The sequence below is a fragment of the Clarias gariepinus genome, chromosome 20 (genome assembly GCF_024256425.1).
Source record: "Clarias gariepinus isolate MV-2021 ecotype Netherlands chromosome 20, CGAR_prim_01v2, whole genome shotgun sequence".
Lineage (NCBI taxonomy): Eukaryota > Metazoa > Chordata > Actinopteri > Siluriformes > Clariidae > Clarias > Clarias gariepinus.
The window spans coordinates 17,901,721-17,917,339 of record NC_071119.1 but is presented as its reverse complement, the minus strand read 5'-3'; the positions used below and the strand labels follow the sequence as shown (position 1 = coordinate 17,917,339).

The 15,619-nt window shown below is 38.5% G+C and overlaps 1 protein-coding gene across 2 annotated transcripts; it reads left to right on the top strand.

Moving 5' to 3' along the window:
- The first annotated feature begins 224 nt into the window (after positions 1-224).
- On the top strand, positions 225-14,246 carry supt16h (SPT16 homolog, facilitates chromatin remodeling subunit). 2 transcript variants are annotated; one of them, XM_053480131.1, is made up of 25 exons: positions 225-452; positions 544-682; positions 1,390-1,482; positions 2,957-3,127; positions 3,521-3,673; positions 3,786-3,932; positions 4,375-4,526; positions 4,637-4,809; positions 4,890-4,980; positions 5,260-5,333; positions 6,253-6,365; positions 6,529-6,594; positions 7,181-7,276; positions 7,398-7,513; positions 7,667-7,820; positions 8,149-8,276; positions 9,089-9,351; positions 10,397-10,515; positions 10,751-10,989; positions 11,081-11,156; positions 11,467-11,636; positions 12,085-12,214; positions 12,941-13,064; positions 13,322-13,396; positions 13,481-14,246. In XM_053480131.1, the coding sequence occupies exons 2-25, from the start codon at positions 617-619 to the stop codon at positions 13,582-13,584; spliced, it is 3,093 nt and encodes a 1,030-aa protein (XP_053336106.1). In that variant the 5' UTR covers positions 225-452; positions 544-616; the 3' UTR covers positions 13,585-14,246. The 2 variants fall into 2 exon arrangements, with proteins under 2 accessions (XP_053336106.1, XP_053336107.1); XM_053480132.1 differs by having other exon boundaries at positions 225-682.
- Positions 14,247-15,619: the final 1,373 nt, after the last annotated feature.

Genomic DNA, 15,619 nt, shown 5'->3' with positions numbered 1-15,619 from the left:
TCTGCATCGTTATTACATATTATATTTGTATAGATATATAGAGATATATATTTTTTTTTCCCATGGGTGTGAAGGGAAAAAACAAAGCATACACAGAAGAGGTGTTTGGGATGAAAACTGGTTTAGTGTTCGATATTTGAAGTGAAATATGAAGTGAAGAAGGGAAGTGGTTGTTACAGAAGGAGCATGTGCATGAGGAGGGAGGGGGGGTAACAGCAGTGATGATGATGATGTGCGTGGCTTGCTTTGCTGTGCGGGGAAACATCATGCATGCGCATTTGGCGGTATTTATGCAGCTGAATTAGCCATGGAGCTAGCTCACTCCGACTGATTAGCTGGCGGCGGCTCGTGTGGAGGAAAAAGAGCGACAGATTTTAAACAATAAAAACGGAGTTTTAGGAAGAAATACGGATGCGAGGGCATCACCCTGCGTAAATAGCTAGATAAATAGAGTGAGTGAGTCAATTAATAAATAAATATATAAATAAGAGGCAGGACAAGGCAAGCACTAACACTCCGGAGTTTTTTTTTTTTTGTTGTTAGGAGGCGTAAAGCGGAGATTTCTCATATTTCTCTGTCCTGGAGTTTTAGTTGTGCAAAGAGCTGAAGGGTCGAGATGACTGTGAACTTGGACAAGGAGGCCTACTACCGCCGGATTAAACGACTGTACGGTAACTGGAAGGTAAAAGAAAAATAAAACAAATTTGGACGGAGGGAAAATTCACAGGCCTGTTTTTACACCTTATGTTATGATGTAAGCTTTATTGCAGCGTCAAAAATGAACCAAATCGATTGTATAGGCTGCACAAATATATTCTTAACCTTTCCTGATTATTAACTATTCCCCGTTTCATTTTCTCAAGACAGCGTTTAATCAGTTAGCATGAATGCTAACGCTGTCCTGGTTGCTGCTTAGCATGCTAGTTGCTATGCGAGGTTTTTTTTTACTACTTTTTTTTTTACACAGAAAAAATGTGTAAGAGGGAGTTTTCTCGTTTTTTATTTAATTTTACATTAATAAGTTGATTATGTTGAATCTGTTTTTTGATATATATTTTTTAATTAGTTAACATAGCTAGCACGCGCTCAGTGGCGTAGCTTAGCATCCTTCCTGCTGTATAAAGTAACTTGATTAGCTTAGCAGGCTAAACTAGTAGAGTTAGCATGTTCGTCATAATTTCTGGCCTGGTATTGTTCGGAAAATGATTACTAAAACGCCATTTTTCCTCAATTGATGCAATGCTAATAATAATAATTTAGCTACACTTAGTTATGAGTGATTTATTTACAATATTATTCATTCTGTCTCCTCTAAAACCATTCCATTAGTAGTATACCTGTAATTATTTGAGTTTTCAGTTCTTTATTTTTTCTTTATTTTTTTTACAGAAAGGTGAAGATGAGTTTGGAAAGGTGGATGCCATCGTGGTGTCTGTTGGAGTGGATGAGGAGATTGTGTATGCTAAGTCCACTGCCCTCGAGGTAATCTCCACATGTGCATGCATTCACATTGTCTGTACGTCCTGGACAAAAGTATTTGGCCAAACCTGTTATTAAATTCAGGTGTTTCAATCAGGCTCCTTATGTCCAGTTAAGGGGAATCGTAATGCTACAGCATAACATCTTGCCAACTTTGTGGCAATGGTTTGAGGAAGGCCCTTTTCTGTTCCAACATGACTGTGCACAAAGCAAGCACTATAAAGACAAGGTTTGATTAGTTCGGTTTGGCTGATGAGTTCCCTGATCCTAACTTAATCATGCACCTTTGGGATGCACTAGAACAATGTATAGGTATTTGCATGCAAGGTCATTGCAGGCTTGCCAAAATACTTGTGTCCATATAGTGTATATGGTGGGTTATTTCATCCAAACTGAGGCATGGAGGTGCACCGGCCTTCTAACTGTTCACTTTTCATGCAAGACAAGCTTTTTATATAGTTGCAAGCAACGATGAGCGGGCCCAAGCACCCTGCACCATCGCCACCCGGGCGCACTGCACAATCTGTGTTATTTTATCGTGTTAAGACCTACAAAAAGCCATTGCCGTCTGGGTGCATCGCACAACTTGCGTTGGTGTGTGTGAGAGAGAGACAGGTGTGTGTGACGTGTGGGTTTGTCAGTCTGTGTGATGAGTAAACGTGTTTTGTGCGTGTGGTGTCTGTTAACAGATGTGTGTATTAGTAGTGTGTGTGATGCGTGTGTAAGACGTGAATTGTTGGCGTGCATGTGTGTGATGTGTGTTTCTGTGTGTGAATATGTGATTAACATTTGTGATGTGTACGTGTGTAGAATAGGCCACAGATGCTGGAAAAAAGCATCGCACGTGATGTCGCTGCACGTGACAGAGTTATTAACCACTTTTCAGTGCGAGTTTAAGGCATTGTCAAGCCTGACCTGTTTGAGATATCAAAAATCCCTCTAAGATTTTGCATCCTTAATGTCTTTAGATCACATGGGCTCGGTTTGGTGGCGAGCGTATAAATCCTCTAGGAGAAGTATGTCATTTTTGACCTTCTGTTGATTTGAGCCCATGACGAAAGTTGTTCGGCTCAATAAGCTCTAAATGCGTACCGAGTTTCAGGTGCCTACGTGCAAGTGTGTATGAGCTATGCAGCAAAATCTCGTGTGGGGGCCCCGTGACTCTCGGGCATCCTAATGGCAGCAAAATCCAATCTGTCTGCTAATTTTCGTGAGTTTTTGAGCTTGTTAAGACTCCAAAAAAAGCCCAAAAGGGTTTGGGGGGGGGGATCCTCAGGACTTGGGCCCTAATAAATGTAGCACAGATGCACAGACTTTATGTTCATCTCGATCATGTGTTATAAAGGAGCTCAGAGATAGGGTTCTGAGGGTCCCACACATTTCTAATGAAATTATTTTGTACTTTTTACACCATATGTTGTATTTTGAGGTTTTACTTATTGTCTTAAGTGTTTGAAATGATTTTGCTTTCACACAGACATGGCTATTTGGCTACGAGCTGACCGACACCATCATGGTGTTCTGCGAGAGCAAGATTATTTTCTTGGCCAGCAAAAAGAAGCTGGACTTCCTCAAGCAAGTGGCCGTCACGAAAGGAAATGAGAACGCCAATGGGATCCCACCCATCACACTCTTGGTTCGGGAAAAGGTACTTAAAAAAAAAAAAGAGAGAAGAAAATCTTGAATTTTTTTTTATTTCGCTGTCTGAGGTGACGCTCTGCTGTGATGTGTTGTCCTTGGCGATGTTACAATGAGGATAGTTTCGATAAAGTAACCATTTTATTTATATGCACACACACGCATAGATATGTGTATATTTATATTGTGTGTGTTGTGAGCAAGTAAAATCTTTTGTGCAGTTGCAGAGAGAATATTCTATAGTCTTAATGACCGTTTACCCATGTCTTTAGTTTCTAGACAACCAGTTTTATTTTTTGTCACATTTTTACACGGCCCTGATGGTATGTGCATGTAAGCTGAAGTAATATGTATTAATTTTATCATTGTTAGAGATGATCTAACCCTAACTCTGGTCTTTCAGAATGAAAGTAACAAAGCTAACTTTGAGAAGATGATAGAAGCGATCCGGGGCAGTAAAGCAGGGAAAACGGTGGGCGTCTTCATCAAGGACAAGTTTCCCGGAGAGTACATGAAGAGCTGGAATGACATGCTCACAGCAGAGGGCCTGGAAAAGGTGAGAACAATTGCAAAGAGGACCAGAAATAAGGAATTATTGCAAAGGAATGAGGATGGTTTATATTTACAGAGATAGTCATGCTTCATTGTCTGTCTGTGTCTTTTGTTAGGTGGACATCAGTGCAGTTGTGGCGTATACAATGGCTGTGAAGGAGGATGGAGAGCTGACCCTTATGAAGAAAGCAGCCTCGATCACCAGTGATGTCTTCACAAAGTTTTTCAAGGAAAGGGTCATGGAGATTGTGGATGCAGATGAGGTGAGGAGTGTCTGCCTGTCTTCATCTGTCTTTCTCTCTCTTGATTTGTCTGTCATGATTCGTCTTGATCTGTTTTTCTCCTGATTCGTCTTGATTTGTCTCTTTCGATCTCTCTTGATCTGTCTTGATTTTTCCCTCTATCTGTCTTGATTTTTCATTCTGTCTCTCTGTCTTGATTCTTCTCGATCTGTCTTCTTGTGTCTAAATACACACTATTTTACAATTTTGTTGTTTTTGACGTGTAAACGACAAAAGACACAGCAGTGAAGATGAAGTGTGGAATTGTTAGATCCTTTAAAAAGTCACATGCATGTCCAATAGATATTTACCTTTAATTGTTACCCTATTTATCAAGAAGTGTTGGTGTTTGGAGAGTGTATATACTCGTCAGTTGGCTTTCCCAGTACATCCATTGTGACGAACCTTGTTTATTCGTTAACAGAAAGTGAAGCACAGTCGGCTGGCCGAGTCTGTCGAGAAGGCCATCGAGGACAGGAAATACCTGGGTGGTGTCGATCCCTCGACTGTGGAGATGTGCTACCCGCCTATCATCCAGAGTGGTGGTAACTACAGCCTCAAATTTAGCGTGGTCAGGTGAGAATGTGCTCCGAGACATGATCCGTTTGTAAATTTACAGAAAATCAGCATTTACTAAAATTACGGGAATATGTCTGACTCTCTCCCTCTCTCTCGTTCTTTCTCAGTGACAAGAATCATATGCATTTTGGGGCAATAACGTGCGCGATGGGCATCCGCTACAAGTCCTACTGCTCCAACCTGGTGCGTACGCTCATGGTGGACCCACCTCAGGAAATGCAGGACAACTACAACTTCCTCCTACAGGTGGAGGAGGAGCTACTCAAAGAGCTCAAGCATGGTGAGGAGATGTGCGCTGATTTTTATTTTTATTTTCTTTTTTTTGGATTGTTGTTAAACTTTCTGTATATTGAACCCTAGGGGTTAAGATTTGCGATGCCTACAATGCTGTCATGGATTATGTCAAAAAGGAGAAACCGGACCTGGTCAGCAAGCTCACAAAGAACTTGGGGTGAGTTCACAGTAAAAACAGGACCACAAGCCATACACATTTCAGTGGGTGCAACGTTAACGTTATGACGCAGCCGTTCCTTTAAGATAATAATCATAAGATATTAGTTGTTTTTGTTTGTTTATTTTTAAACCAATTTTTATGAACCCTCTGTTTTTTACTTTTTCTTATATTAGGAACCCAAATAGCAGTTACAAAAGCCTAGTTCGAAACATACAGCATCGACTCTATCTAGTCCTTATTTCACACACTTTATATATGCTGTGCTGTGTGTTTCAGCTTTGCCATGGGGATCGAGTTTAGGGAAGGCTCCCTGGTCCTGAATGCTAAAAACCAGTACAAATTGAAGAGAGGTAAAAATGCACACAAGGCTTAGGAAGATGAGGCTTTTTTTTTTTTTTTTTTTTAAGTGAAAGGCTAGTGCTTGCATGTTGTTTTTTTTGCCCGAAAAACTCTTACAACTGGGAATTAAACTAAAAAAAAAAAAAAAAAAAAAAAAGACCCAAGGTTGTATAATTCAAAGGGGGAAAAAAAAATCAATGTACACAATTATGATGAACCTAACATGTATTTGACGTCAACGCCACATATACATGTTTGTGTACACCCAAACTTCACAAATAATTACATAAGCAAACTTATTTCGATTTTCATTTTGTGCTCGTTTTCTTATGTCTGTTTGTAAAAAAAAAAAAAAAACACCTTTATTCTTGTTTCTAGGCAAGCTTCATAACCAATAAAAATATTATATTTCAAATTAGCTTGTTCCTGTTATTGGAAGGAAGAAATATGGTTTATTCTTGTTAAATCTGCATGAGATGTGTTTTCATGTAAATTTGATACACTAAATATGGTGCAAAAAGTATTCACGCCCCTACCTTCACGTGCATATGAACTTCCAGTTCTTAATAGCTTCAACTCTTCTGTGCAGGCTTTCCACAGGGTTAAGGAGTTTGTTTATGGAAATTTCTGACCGTTCTTCCAGAAGTGCATTTGTGAGTCTGAGGTCGGACACTGATGTTGGCCTGTCTCGTAGTGTTGCTCAAGTTCATATGCACATGAAGGCGGGGGAGCGAATACTTCTGGCACTATAGTGTATCTATTGTGATGTATTTTGTGTGTATATAATTGATGTATCTAAATCAGAGAGCTGAAGCTTATGTCTTGGTGTACTTGGTTGAACTTTATGTAGTGTGCTGGTTTCCATGCCGCTTTGATGTTGTGGTCACTCTCTCTCTCTCGTGACGTTGACGGTGGTGTGAATGTGTGTAGGCATGGTGCTGAGTGTGAGTCTGGGTTTTGCTGACCTAATAAACAGTGAAGGGAAGAAGGACGAGCAGAAGAAGTATGCCCTGTTCATCGGAGACACCATTCTGATCAATGAGGTGAGATAATAACTTAGTGGATTTTTTTTATCGCCTAACGATAGCTTGCGGTTGCTGTGGTTATCGGCATAATCGTAATGCAGGCGGAAATGCAGAAATCCCTGCAAGTGTGTTTCGATCTGCCTGCTTGGGTGTAAATTGGGTCTTTTCTAATATTTTGTAGGAGGACCCAGCCATCATTCTAACACCAGTGAAAAAGAAGATCAAGAACGTTGGAATTTTCCTCAAGGTACGTGCATTAATTAGAGGATGAATGTTTTTCCAAAATGTCCCTGCATGCAAGAAGGTAACTTAAAAAAACAAAACAAAAAACTTTGAAGTCATGGTTCAGAGTTCGCAGCCTCAGTCATTGGCAGATTTTTTTTCTTAGAACTTAACTAATAATTGTAATGGAAACCGTAAATATCCTCCAACTTATGCCTTTTTTTTGTGGCAATATATAATTTTTTATGCGTTGTACCAATATACTGTTAAGAACGATATAATTTCCTGATTTGTAACATAAATATTAATGTAAATTTAGCTTAATTTCCATATAAAATATAATTTTGTTAGTACTTTAGAGGAAAACGTGGCTCGGGATGATGAATCATTACCGTTTTTACCCTACAGTACTTGTACCAAAGAAAGCGCGCTTACATAAATTACACTACATACAGGGGTAACATCAGTATTTTACATTCTAGCACTGCAGGAGATTCAGCGGTACTGTATACCTATTTAACTTTACATTGTTTTATTTATTTTTTTAAAGGGATCACATCCAAAATTCACTTTTTTTTTTTAACAATTTATTGCTTATTTCTGCTTTATAGAATGATGATGAGGAGGATGAAGAGGAGGAAGAAGATAACGCTGAAGAACTGCTGGGTAAAGGAGCTCGTGCTGCCCTCTTGGCTGACAGGACCAGGGTAAGATTTGTGTTTCTTATTTTTTTTTGTGTGTAAAGCGGTGTGTGTTTATAATAAATAAAATGCACACAGCACTATCATATAAGTAAAAATATAAAAAATGTATTTATTTAACGTTTAGAATGAGATGACAGCAGAAGAGAAGAGGCGAGCACATCAGAGGGAACTGGCCAATCAGATGAACGAAGAGGCCAAGAGGCGTCTAACAGAACAGAAGGGCGAACAGCAGGTCCAAAAGTAGGAGCGAAATGTGTCTTTATATCGTTGAGCTAAATATAAAAAAAATTACTGCTTGGGGATTTTTAAGTTAAATCTCTGTGCAGCTTTTGATGACCATGTAGTTTGTCTTTATAAATTCCAGAGCAATGTCTCACCTTTTCACATCCTCAGGGCCAGAAAGTCAAACGTCTCCTACAAGAGCGTGTCCCAAATGCCGCGTGAGAAGGACATTCGGGATATGAAGCTTTATATCGACAAGAAATACGAGACTGTCGTCATGCCGGTGTTCGGCATTGCAACGCCCTTTCACATCGCCACCATTAAGGTATTGTTTACAGAGCGTCTCTTCTGAGAAAAAAGGTCATAATTTAATTTGAAGAAAATCTGCACGAACTGGCTAGCTTCTTTTTAAACTATATAGTGTAGCATTATAAGGACTTCTTACTGAACAAAAGCTTTATTTATTTATTTATTTTTAACCAATTCTAAACCATTGTAAAAAGGTTTTGTCATATTTAAATAATCAATTTGTAGTGATGCGAATTGTGTAACTTGTGACATTCCTGCCAAGTTTTCTCACTTGAGTCCTGTTCAGTTTCAGGTTGACAAATGACAAAATATATATATTTTCCCCCCCTGTTTTGTTTATTTAGAACATCAGTATGTCAGTCGAGGGAGACTACACCTACTTGAGAATAAACTTCTTCGTGCCTGGCAGCTCTCTGGGGAGGCACGAGGGCAACACCTTCCCCAACCCTGAGGCCACCTTTGTTAAAGAGATGTGAGCTCACAGTTCTCTTTTATTCTTTTTAAGTTTAAAAATAGTTTGGCTGAAGAAACGGTACCGGGGGGGAAGCATGTACATCAGGCTGAGCTCAAAGCTACCGAAATCCCGAATCAGATGCATTTATAATGACGCCTGAAACATCAAATGTACAGCCATCTAGTGGACAGATTTTGTGTAGCAAGTACGTTGTAACATTAAAAGCAGCACTATTAATATGGACGTTTCAGTTGTAAGTTTGTATTGTTTTGAAAATACACTTTTCAAGGAAATGTTTATGCACATAATCAGCATCTCTAAATCTTTAAAAATTAACTGAAGATCTTGAATAGAAGAATAAAGTGAAGAACAGATTAATAGAGGAGGGGAAAAAAATGCTAAGATACAATACGAATTTGCGATGAATGGTCATTTAATATAAACCAAAATATATATATTGATTGCATACTATAAGAAGTAAATGTAAAGTTAATTGTAAAATGCAAAAAAAAAAAAAAAAAAAAATCTGTATCCTGATTTATGAATTTAAGAATGAAAATCTCCAGTCTAATGATTCACCACAGTGAGACTGATGGTAGACCAGCAGGATCGGCATATGGGCGGAGCCACGCGTACCCTCTTTTATTTTTATTTTTTTTATTATTATTTTTTTTTATAAAATTAAAATTTAATTTATTTTATAAAACATTTTTTTGCGTGTAATGAACAAGTTTTTGCTTGGTGATTGTGATAAGAGAAAAAGATTAAACAGCTTTTTTTAAATAAACATTTTTTTATTATATTGTAAAATTTTATGTGCTTCCTTCCAGTACGTACCGTGCCTCCAACCTGAAGGCTCCAGGCGACACGTCGGTTCCCTCCACCAACCTGCAAAATGCCTTCCGTATAATCAAGGAGGTGCAGAAACGCTACAAGATGCGCGAGGCTGAGGAGAAGGAGAAAGAAGGCATCGTCAAGCAGGACTCGCTAGTCATCAACTTGAACCGCAGTAATCCCAAACTCAAAGACCTTTACATCCGGCCCAACATCGCCCAGAAGAGGATGCAGGGCTCGCTGGAGGCGCACACTAACGGTGAGAGGAAACTTTTACTTAAAAAAAAAAACAACAACTTTGTACATGATTTTCGTAACTTTTAGGGATAAACCTATGACTCTAAAGCTCAATAGAAAAGCAGAGCATTTTGTCCATAAGACGGCCTATAATTATTATTCCATCCTCCGAGTGAGTTTTATAGCCAGGTTTGTATGTTACAAAAGAACAGAAATGTTCATAATTTAACAGTAAATCATCTTTCTCCACTTACTGTTAGACTTTTTTTTATTTTCCCCCTTTCATGCTCATACACGCTTCTGGATGTTTTAATTGAGGCTTCTAGCGGTAGTTTAGCCCGACATTTGATTTTGACGGCATTTGATGTTTTCTAAATCACACCTTTCTGTCCAAACTTGACCCTTGGTGATGCAGTAGTGATGAATTACTATTCCACTTTTGTTGGTGTGCTAAGTATTAAATCAGACGTCCTGCAGCTGTGAGACGGTAACGCCATCTAATCCACAGGTTATTTACATTTTTTTTTTTTTTTATAATTGTGCATACTATAGTTTTAATCCATATTATTTTCCAGTGTAAGTGCACTGTTTTTGTGTGCTTTATTACATCCTCATAATCATCAGCAATGTTCAGGGGTGTTGCATGTCTTAAGACTTTGGGAGTGCTGTATTACCAACATGATTAGATTAAATGCTTGGGTGGTTGATCACTGACCTGCCTGTTCAACTTTTGTGGTTTATTTATTTTCCTTAACATTGGTTGCACAGCTCTGTGTGCTTATCCCTTTACTACCACTCTAAAGTTTAAAATCACTTTCCAACTCCATGGTCGTTCCTGAAGCAGTGCTGAAGGCGTCCAAATGATTCTCATGATTTTATTTAATTTTTGTTATTTTTGGTAATTCTAAATAATACAACTCAAGACATTAATGTTTTTTTTTTTTTTGCAAGAGCTATGTCCTTAGTTAACAACTGACCATTATTGTTGCATAATTTCATAGTTTTTTTAAATCCCCCAGTGTTTTAATGTTTTACATATTAATGTTTGTGTGTCTGTCCCTTTACAGGTTTCCGTTTCACATCAGTGCGCGGTGATAAAGTGGACATTCTGTACAACAACATCAAGCACGCCATATTCCAGCCATGTGATGGAGAAATGATCATCGTCCTGCATTTTCACCTCAAGGTACATCATTAATTTTTTTCATTCTCACACACAGATTCTTTAAAGGAATATGTATATAATATAAAATGTTCTTTCAAAGAAGCAAATACCCTGTTTTTCCAGTTTATTATGGCAATGCTTTTGCTGATAAATTAATAGATGACCCTGAAAAATCAGCGTGGAAGCCACATTGGTTGAGCAGTGCCTAAATGACATGGGTTGGCTTGAGTCACTTAAGTCTTTCTTTAATCTCCAGAACGCCATCATGTTCGGGAAGAAACGGCACACGGATGTACAGTTTTACACGGAAGTGGGCGAGATCACCACAGACTTGGGCAAGCACCAGCACATGCACGACCGAGATGACCTGTACGCCGAACAGATGGAGCGCGAGATGAGACACAAACTCAAGTCGGCCTTTAAGAACTTCATTGAGAAAGTAGAGACTCTTACTAAGGAGGAGCTTGAATTCGAGGTTCCATTCCGAGACTTGGGGTGAGGAGACCAAACAAGCCATGAGCCAAGGATGATGATATAACACTTCCTCCTGTAAGTAACTTGGTATCAAACTGATTTTTTTGTGCAGGTTCCAGGGTGCCCCCTACAGAAGCACTTGTCTCCTACAGCCGACGTCTAGTGCACTCTGCAATGTGACTGAATGGGTGAGTGTGCAACAAGTAAAACAAACGTTGAATAACATCATGAACCAGAAAAAAAAAGTGTCTGTCTGTCTAGCACATCATGTCATAAATAAATAAATCACAAATTGTTATAAGCTAAGGTTTAATTTATTTTCTTTATTAGCTAATTGTATTAACGAACGAAGTCGCATAAGCTGTTACTTGTCCATTTTTTTTAACTGGTGGTGATTGCATTACAGTTAGTCCTCTAATTTATGGACAGTCGATAAAAAAAAAAATGCCTGGATGTGGTTCTGCAGACCAGTAATGAAAGCTTTCTCTCTCTCTCTAGCCTCCTTTCGTAGTGACCCTGGATGAAGTGGAACTTGTTCATTTTGAGCGTGTGCAGTTTCATCTAAAGAACTTTGACGTCGTCATCGTGTACAAAGACTACAACAAGAAAGTAACGATGATCAACGCAGTGCCGGTTAACTCTCTTGATCCGATTAAAGAGTGGCTCAAGTAGGTTCAGTTTTTATTTATTTATTTTTACACATTGTGGCGTTTGTGTTTATTGCAAATCACGCTGTAACAACATATTCGTGTTAAATTAGGTTGCGGTTCATGCCACATTTTTATTTATTTTTTTTGCAGTTTTTTTCTGTGTTAGAAAAGAAAAATCCAGCAAATGGTCCTGTTTTGACATGCGCACTTCGATAAATGGTGTTCTGAATTTGGATTGGACCTGGCATTCTGCTCTCACCAACAGAAAAGACTCTAGTGTTTGATGCAGTTTCTAGATTAGCAATAGCAAAACAGTTCCCCACCAGTTGATGATACACTTGCCACCATTGCTTTTGTGAATACTTTCACCTTGATATTAGGACACAATGGGAATATTAAAGGATTTAATATATTTATTTAGATATACTTCATTCTATGGTAAACTAACACTTTCCCTTCCTTCTAGCTCATGTGACATCAAGTACACAGAAGGAGTTCAGTCTTTGAACTGGACCAAGATCATGAAGACGATCGTTGATGATCCTGAGGGCTTTTTTGAGCAGGGCGGCTGGTCCTTCCTCGACCCTGAAAGTGAGGTGAGCGAGAAGTGGTTGAGTAAAGCCAAGTTAATCACCAGGGATTACCAATACAATTTGAATTGTGATTCTTAAAGTATTTTAAAGATATTCGCTCATATTGCACAGGATGTTTTGCTTGCCTGCCTGTGTGAATAGTTTAGAGTGCACCACCTATAGGATTATGGAGGAACTGCAACATTTTACTACTTCAAATGCGAACATGTACCTGTATATACTTTTAAAATTTTATTTTAAAAGAATATAATGTGTGGACATACAAAAGAAAGTACACACACAATCCACACAAAAGAATCGCATCACATAACTGAATAAATTCACCCTTCGAATATCTAGTGTTTATGCAATAGCAGTAGTGTTGCGTCCTAATTACTGACAATGTGTTGACTTCACTGCCATGACTCATTTACATTATAAACCAATTCCGACCAGCAGAGGTCAGTGTTTGCTGACTCTCTTATAGGTTTATTAATCTAGTTGGCGTGTCCCATTTTAATTTCTTTGGTGATGGTGTCGAATTTACTAAGGGTGACGATGTTTCTTTTGATCTCTAATGGTCACTTTTAGAAAGCAGCAGTTTTGGCTCTGTGGAAGCAAAAAAGTATGCAAAAGTTAAATATGTTCTTTGGATAGGTGATCGTTAAACTAAAGATGGTATGATGGTCTGAAAAAATCATGCTGAATGCAGTGGAGGATTTTCTATTAACATGAGGGTTGTGCTCGTAGGGAAGCGGTGGAGAGGAGGACTCGGAGTCCGAGGAGGATGAGACGTTCAACCCTTCAGCTGATGAGGAGGAGGAAGAGGAGGAAGACAGTGATGAAGATTACTCTTCAGAGACAGAAGACTCTGGTAAGTTGTCCCATAAAAATAATCTGACCAAATAGGAAATATTTTAAATGTAACAAAAGTCAATAAAATTTCAAACTGTAATTTTAGTGTTTACCTTTTGTTATTCAGGATTGATTACATTTTTAGCACATCAAATGCTAATCTACATTAAAAAAAAAATTAAAAAAACAGCATTGTATAGAAAACATTGTCATTTTTCCCCCCTGCTAAACATTTGATTTTTGCTTATAAAAACATTGTTTATTGCTGTATTCCAGAGTACAGTGCATCTCTGGGCAGTGAAGAGGAAAGTGGTAAAGACTGGGATGAACTGGAGGAAGAGGCCAGAAAAGGTGAGTGCTCTACTTTTACACTTGGATATCTTCAAAGTGCTAAAGCCTATTTATATATTAATCCTATTTTTTCTGTCTATCTAGCTGACCGAGAGAGTCACTATGAGGACGATGATACTGCAAACAGGAAAAGAAAGGGCAGATCACCCGCTGCACCTCCAAGCAGCAAGAAGAAACGGCGGCATTAGAACTATTTTCAACACACATGCAGACACGCACATACCCCTGCACTGCCAAATCGTGGTTTCTTTAACCCCTTCCTCTCTGTCTCAGTCTCTTGCTGTCTCTCTGTCACACACGCTGTAAATAAAGGTTTCTGTCCTTTAGTCGTGTTGGATAGTGAGTGTTTAAGAAATGATGCAGAGAGCAGAATGACAGCCTGCGTATTTCTCATCTTTTTATTCCTGTTTGGCATTGTGTGCGCGTGAGTTTATAAAGGAGGTTTTTCTTGTAAATTTCATCTTTCCTTTTTTCTTTTGTTACCCATAGAAAAAAAGTGTTGGTGTACCTTTTTTTTTTTTTCCTGCTTTGTTAGAATATTCCTTCCATTTCTGTCACTTTGTCCTTTCATCTGCAGTTTCCCCATGTTTCACTCTTATATATCAGATTGAATGAGTTTGTATAGATTCATTTTGATTCCTAAATCCCCTATTGTTTTTTGGGGGGGTTGGGTTGTAAGGGGATAAAAGAGGGATGGACAAAGAGGTTGACGACCAATTTACAAATGTGATGTGAACACTTTTTGTTATTACCATTTTCTTCATTCTGGATTGGTAGTCTTGTATTATCAAATAAAATAAAAAAAGAATCTCCCCCCCCCCTTTTTTAAAATAAAATAAATAAGTCTTTATATTTGGTCTCGTCTTTATTTGTCTTGAGTTTTCCAAGCTTTAGTGTACTTATTTGAAAGATTGTCATTAACTTTGGCCACTTTATTGTGCACTTTAAGCGGTATATTTGCACATCATGCCAAGCACAATACGTAAAATTCTGTACATGCAGGTCAAAAGCTTCAGTTAATGTTGAATTTGCATGAGAATTTGGGAAAGTCTTGAAACAAAAAAGACAAAAAGCCTTAGAGCATCGATAAGCTCACAATCAATTAATTTACAGAACTTTAAATGAATTAAATTTAGTAAAAAAAAAAAAAAAAGCTTAAACTTTATAATCCTTTACATCCTGAAACAATATTTTATCAGTGGTATAGAGGTGACCTCAAACGGACAAATAGTACAAGTTTTCTATAAGCTATACATTTTTAAAGACATTTTTTGGGAAGAACTGGCATTATGTATGTCATGCTAGTACAGTGGGGGGAAAAAAGTATTTAGTCAGCTACCAATTCCAAATTATGGTGGAAAATAGGTATTGGTTTTACCTACAAACAAGCAAGATTTCTGGTTCTCACAGACCTGTAACAACAACTTTAAGAGGCTCCTCTGTTCTCCACTCATTACCTGTATTAATGGCATCTGTTATTAAAATAAAATACACCTGTCACACGCCAAACTCCACTATGGCCAAGACCAAAGAGCTTTCAAAGGACACCAGAAAAAAAATTGTAGATCTGCACCAGGCTGGGAAGACTGAATCTGCAATAGGTAAGCAGCTTGGTGTGAAGAAATTTGTGGGAGCAATTATTAGAAAATGAAAGACATACAAGACCACTGATAATCTCCCTCGATCTGGGGCTTCACGCAAGATCTCACCCCGTGGGGACAAAATGATCACAAAAACTGAATAAATATAACAGAACCACATGGGAGACCTAGTGAATGACCTGCAGAGAGCTAGGACCAAAGTAACAAAGGCTACCATCAGTACCACACTGCACCGCCAGGGACTCAAATCCTGTGCCAGATATGTCCAGGCCCGTCTGATGTTTGCTAGACAGCATTTGGAACATTCCAGAAGAGGACTGGGAGAATGTCATATGGTAAGATGAAACCAAAAACTTGTGTTTGGAGGAGAAAGAATGCCGAGTTGCATCCAAAGAACACCATGCCGACTGTGAAGCATGGGGGTGGAAACATCATGCTTTGGGGCTATTTTTCTGCAAAGGGACCAAGAAGACTGATTCAAGTAAAGGCTTTCCTTTATGAATGGGGCCATATATCGTGAGATTTTTAGTAAAAAACCTCCTTCCATCAGCAGGGGCATTGAAGATGAAACGTGGCTGGGTCTTTCAGCATGACAATGATCCCAAACACACCACCCGGGCAA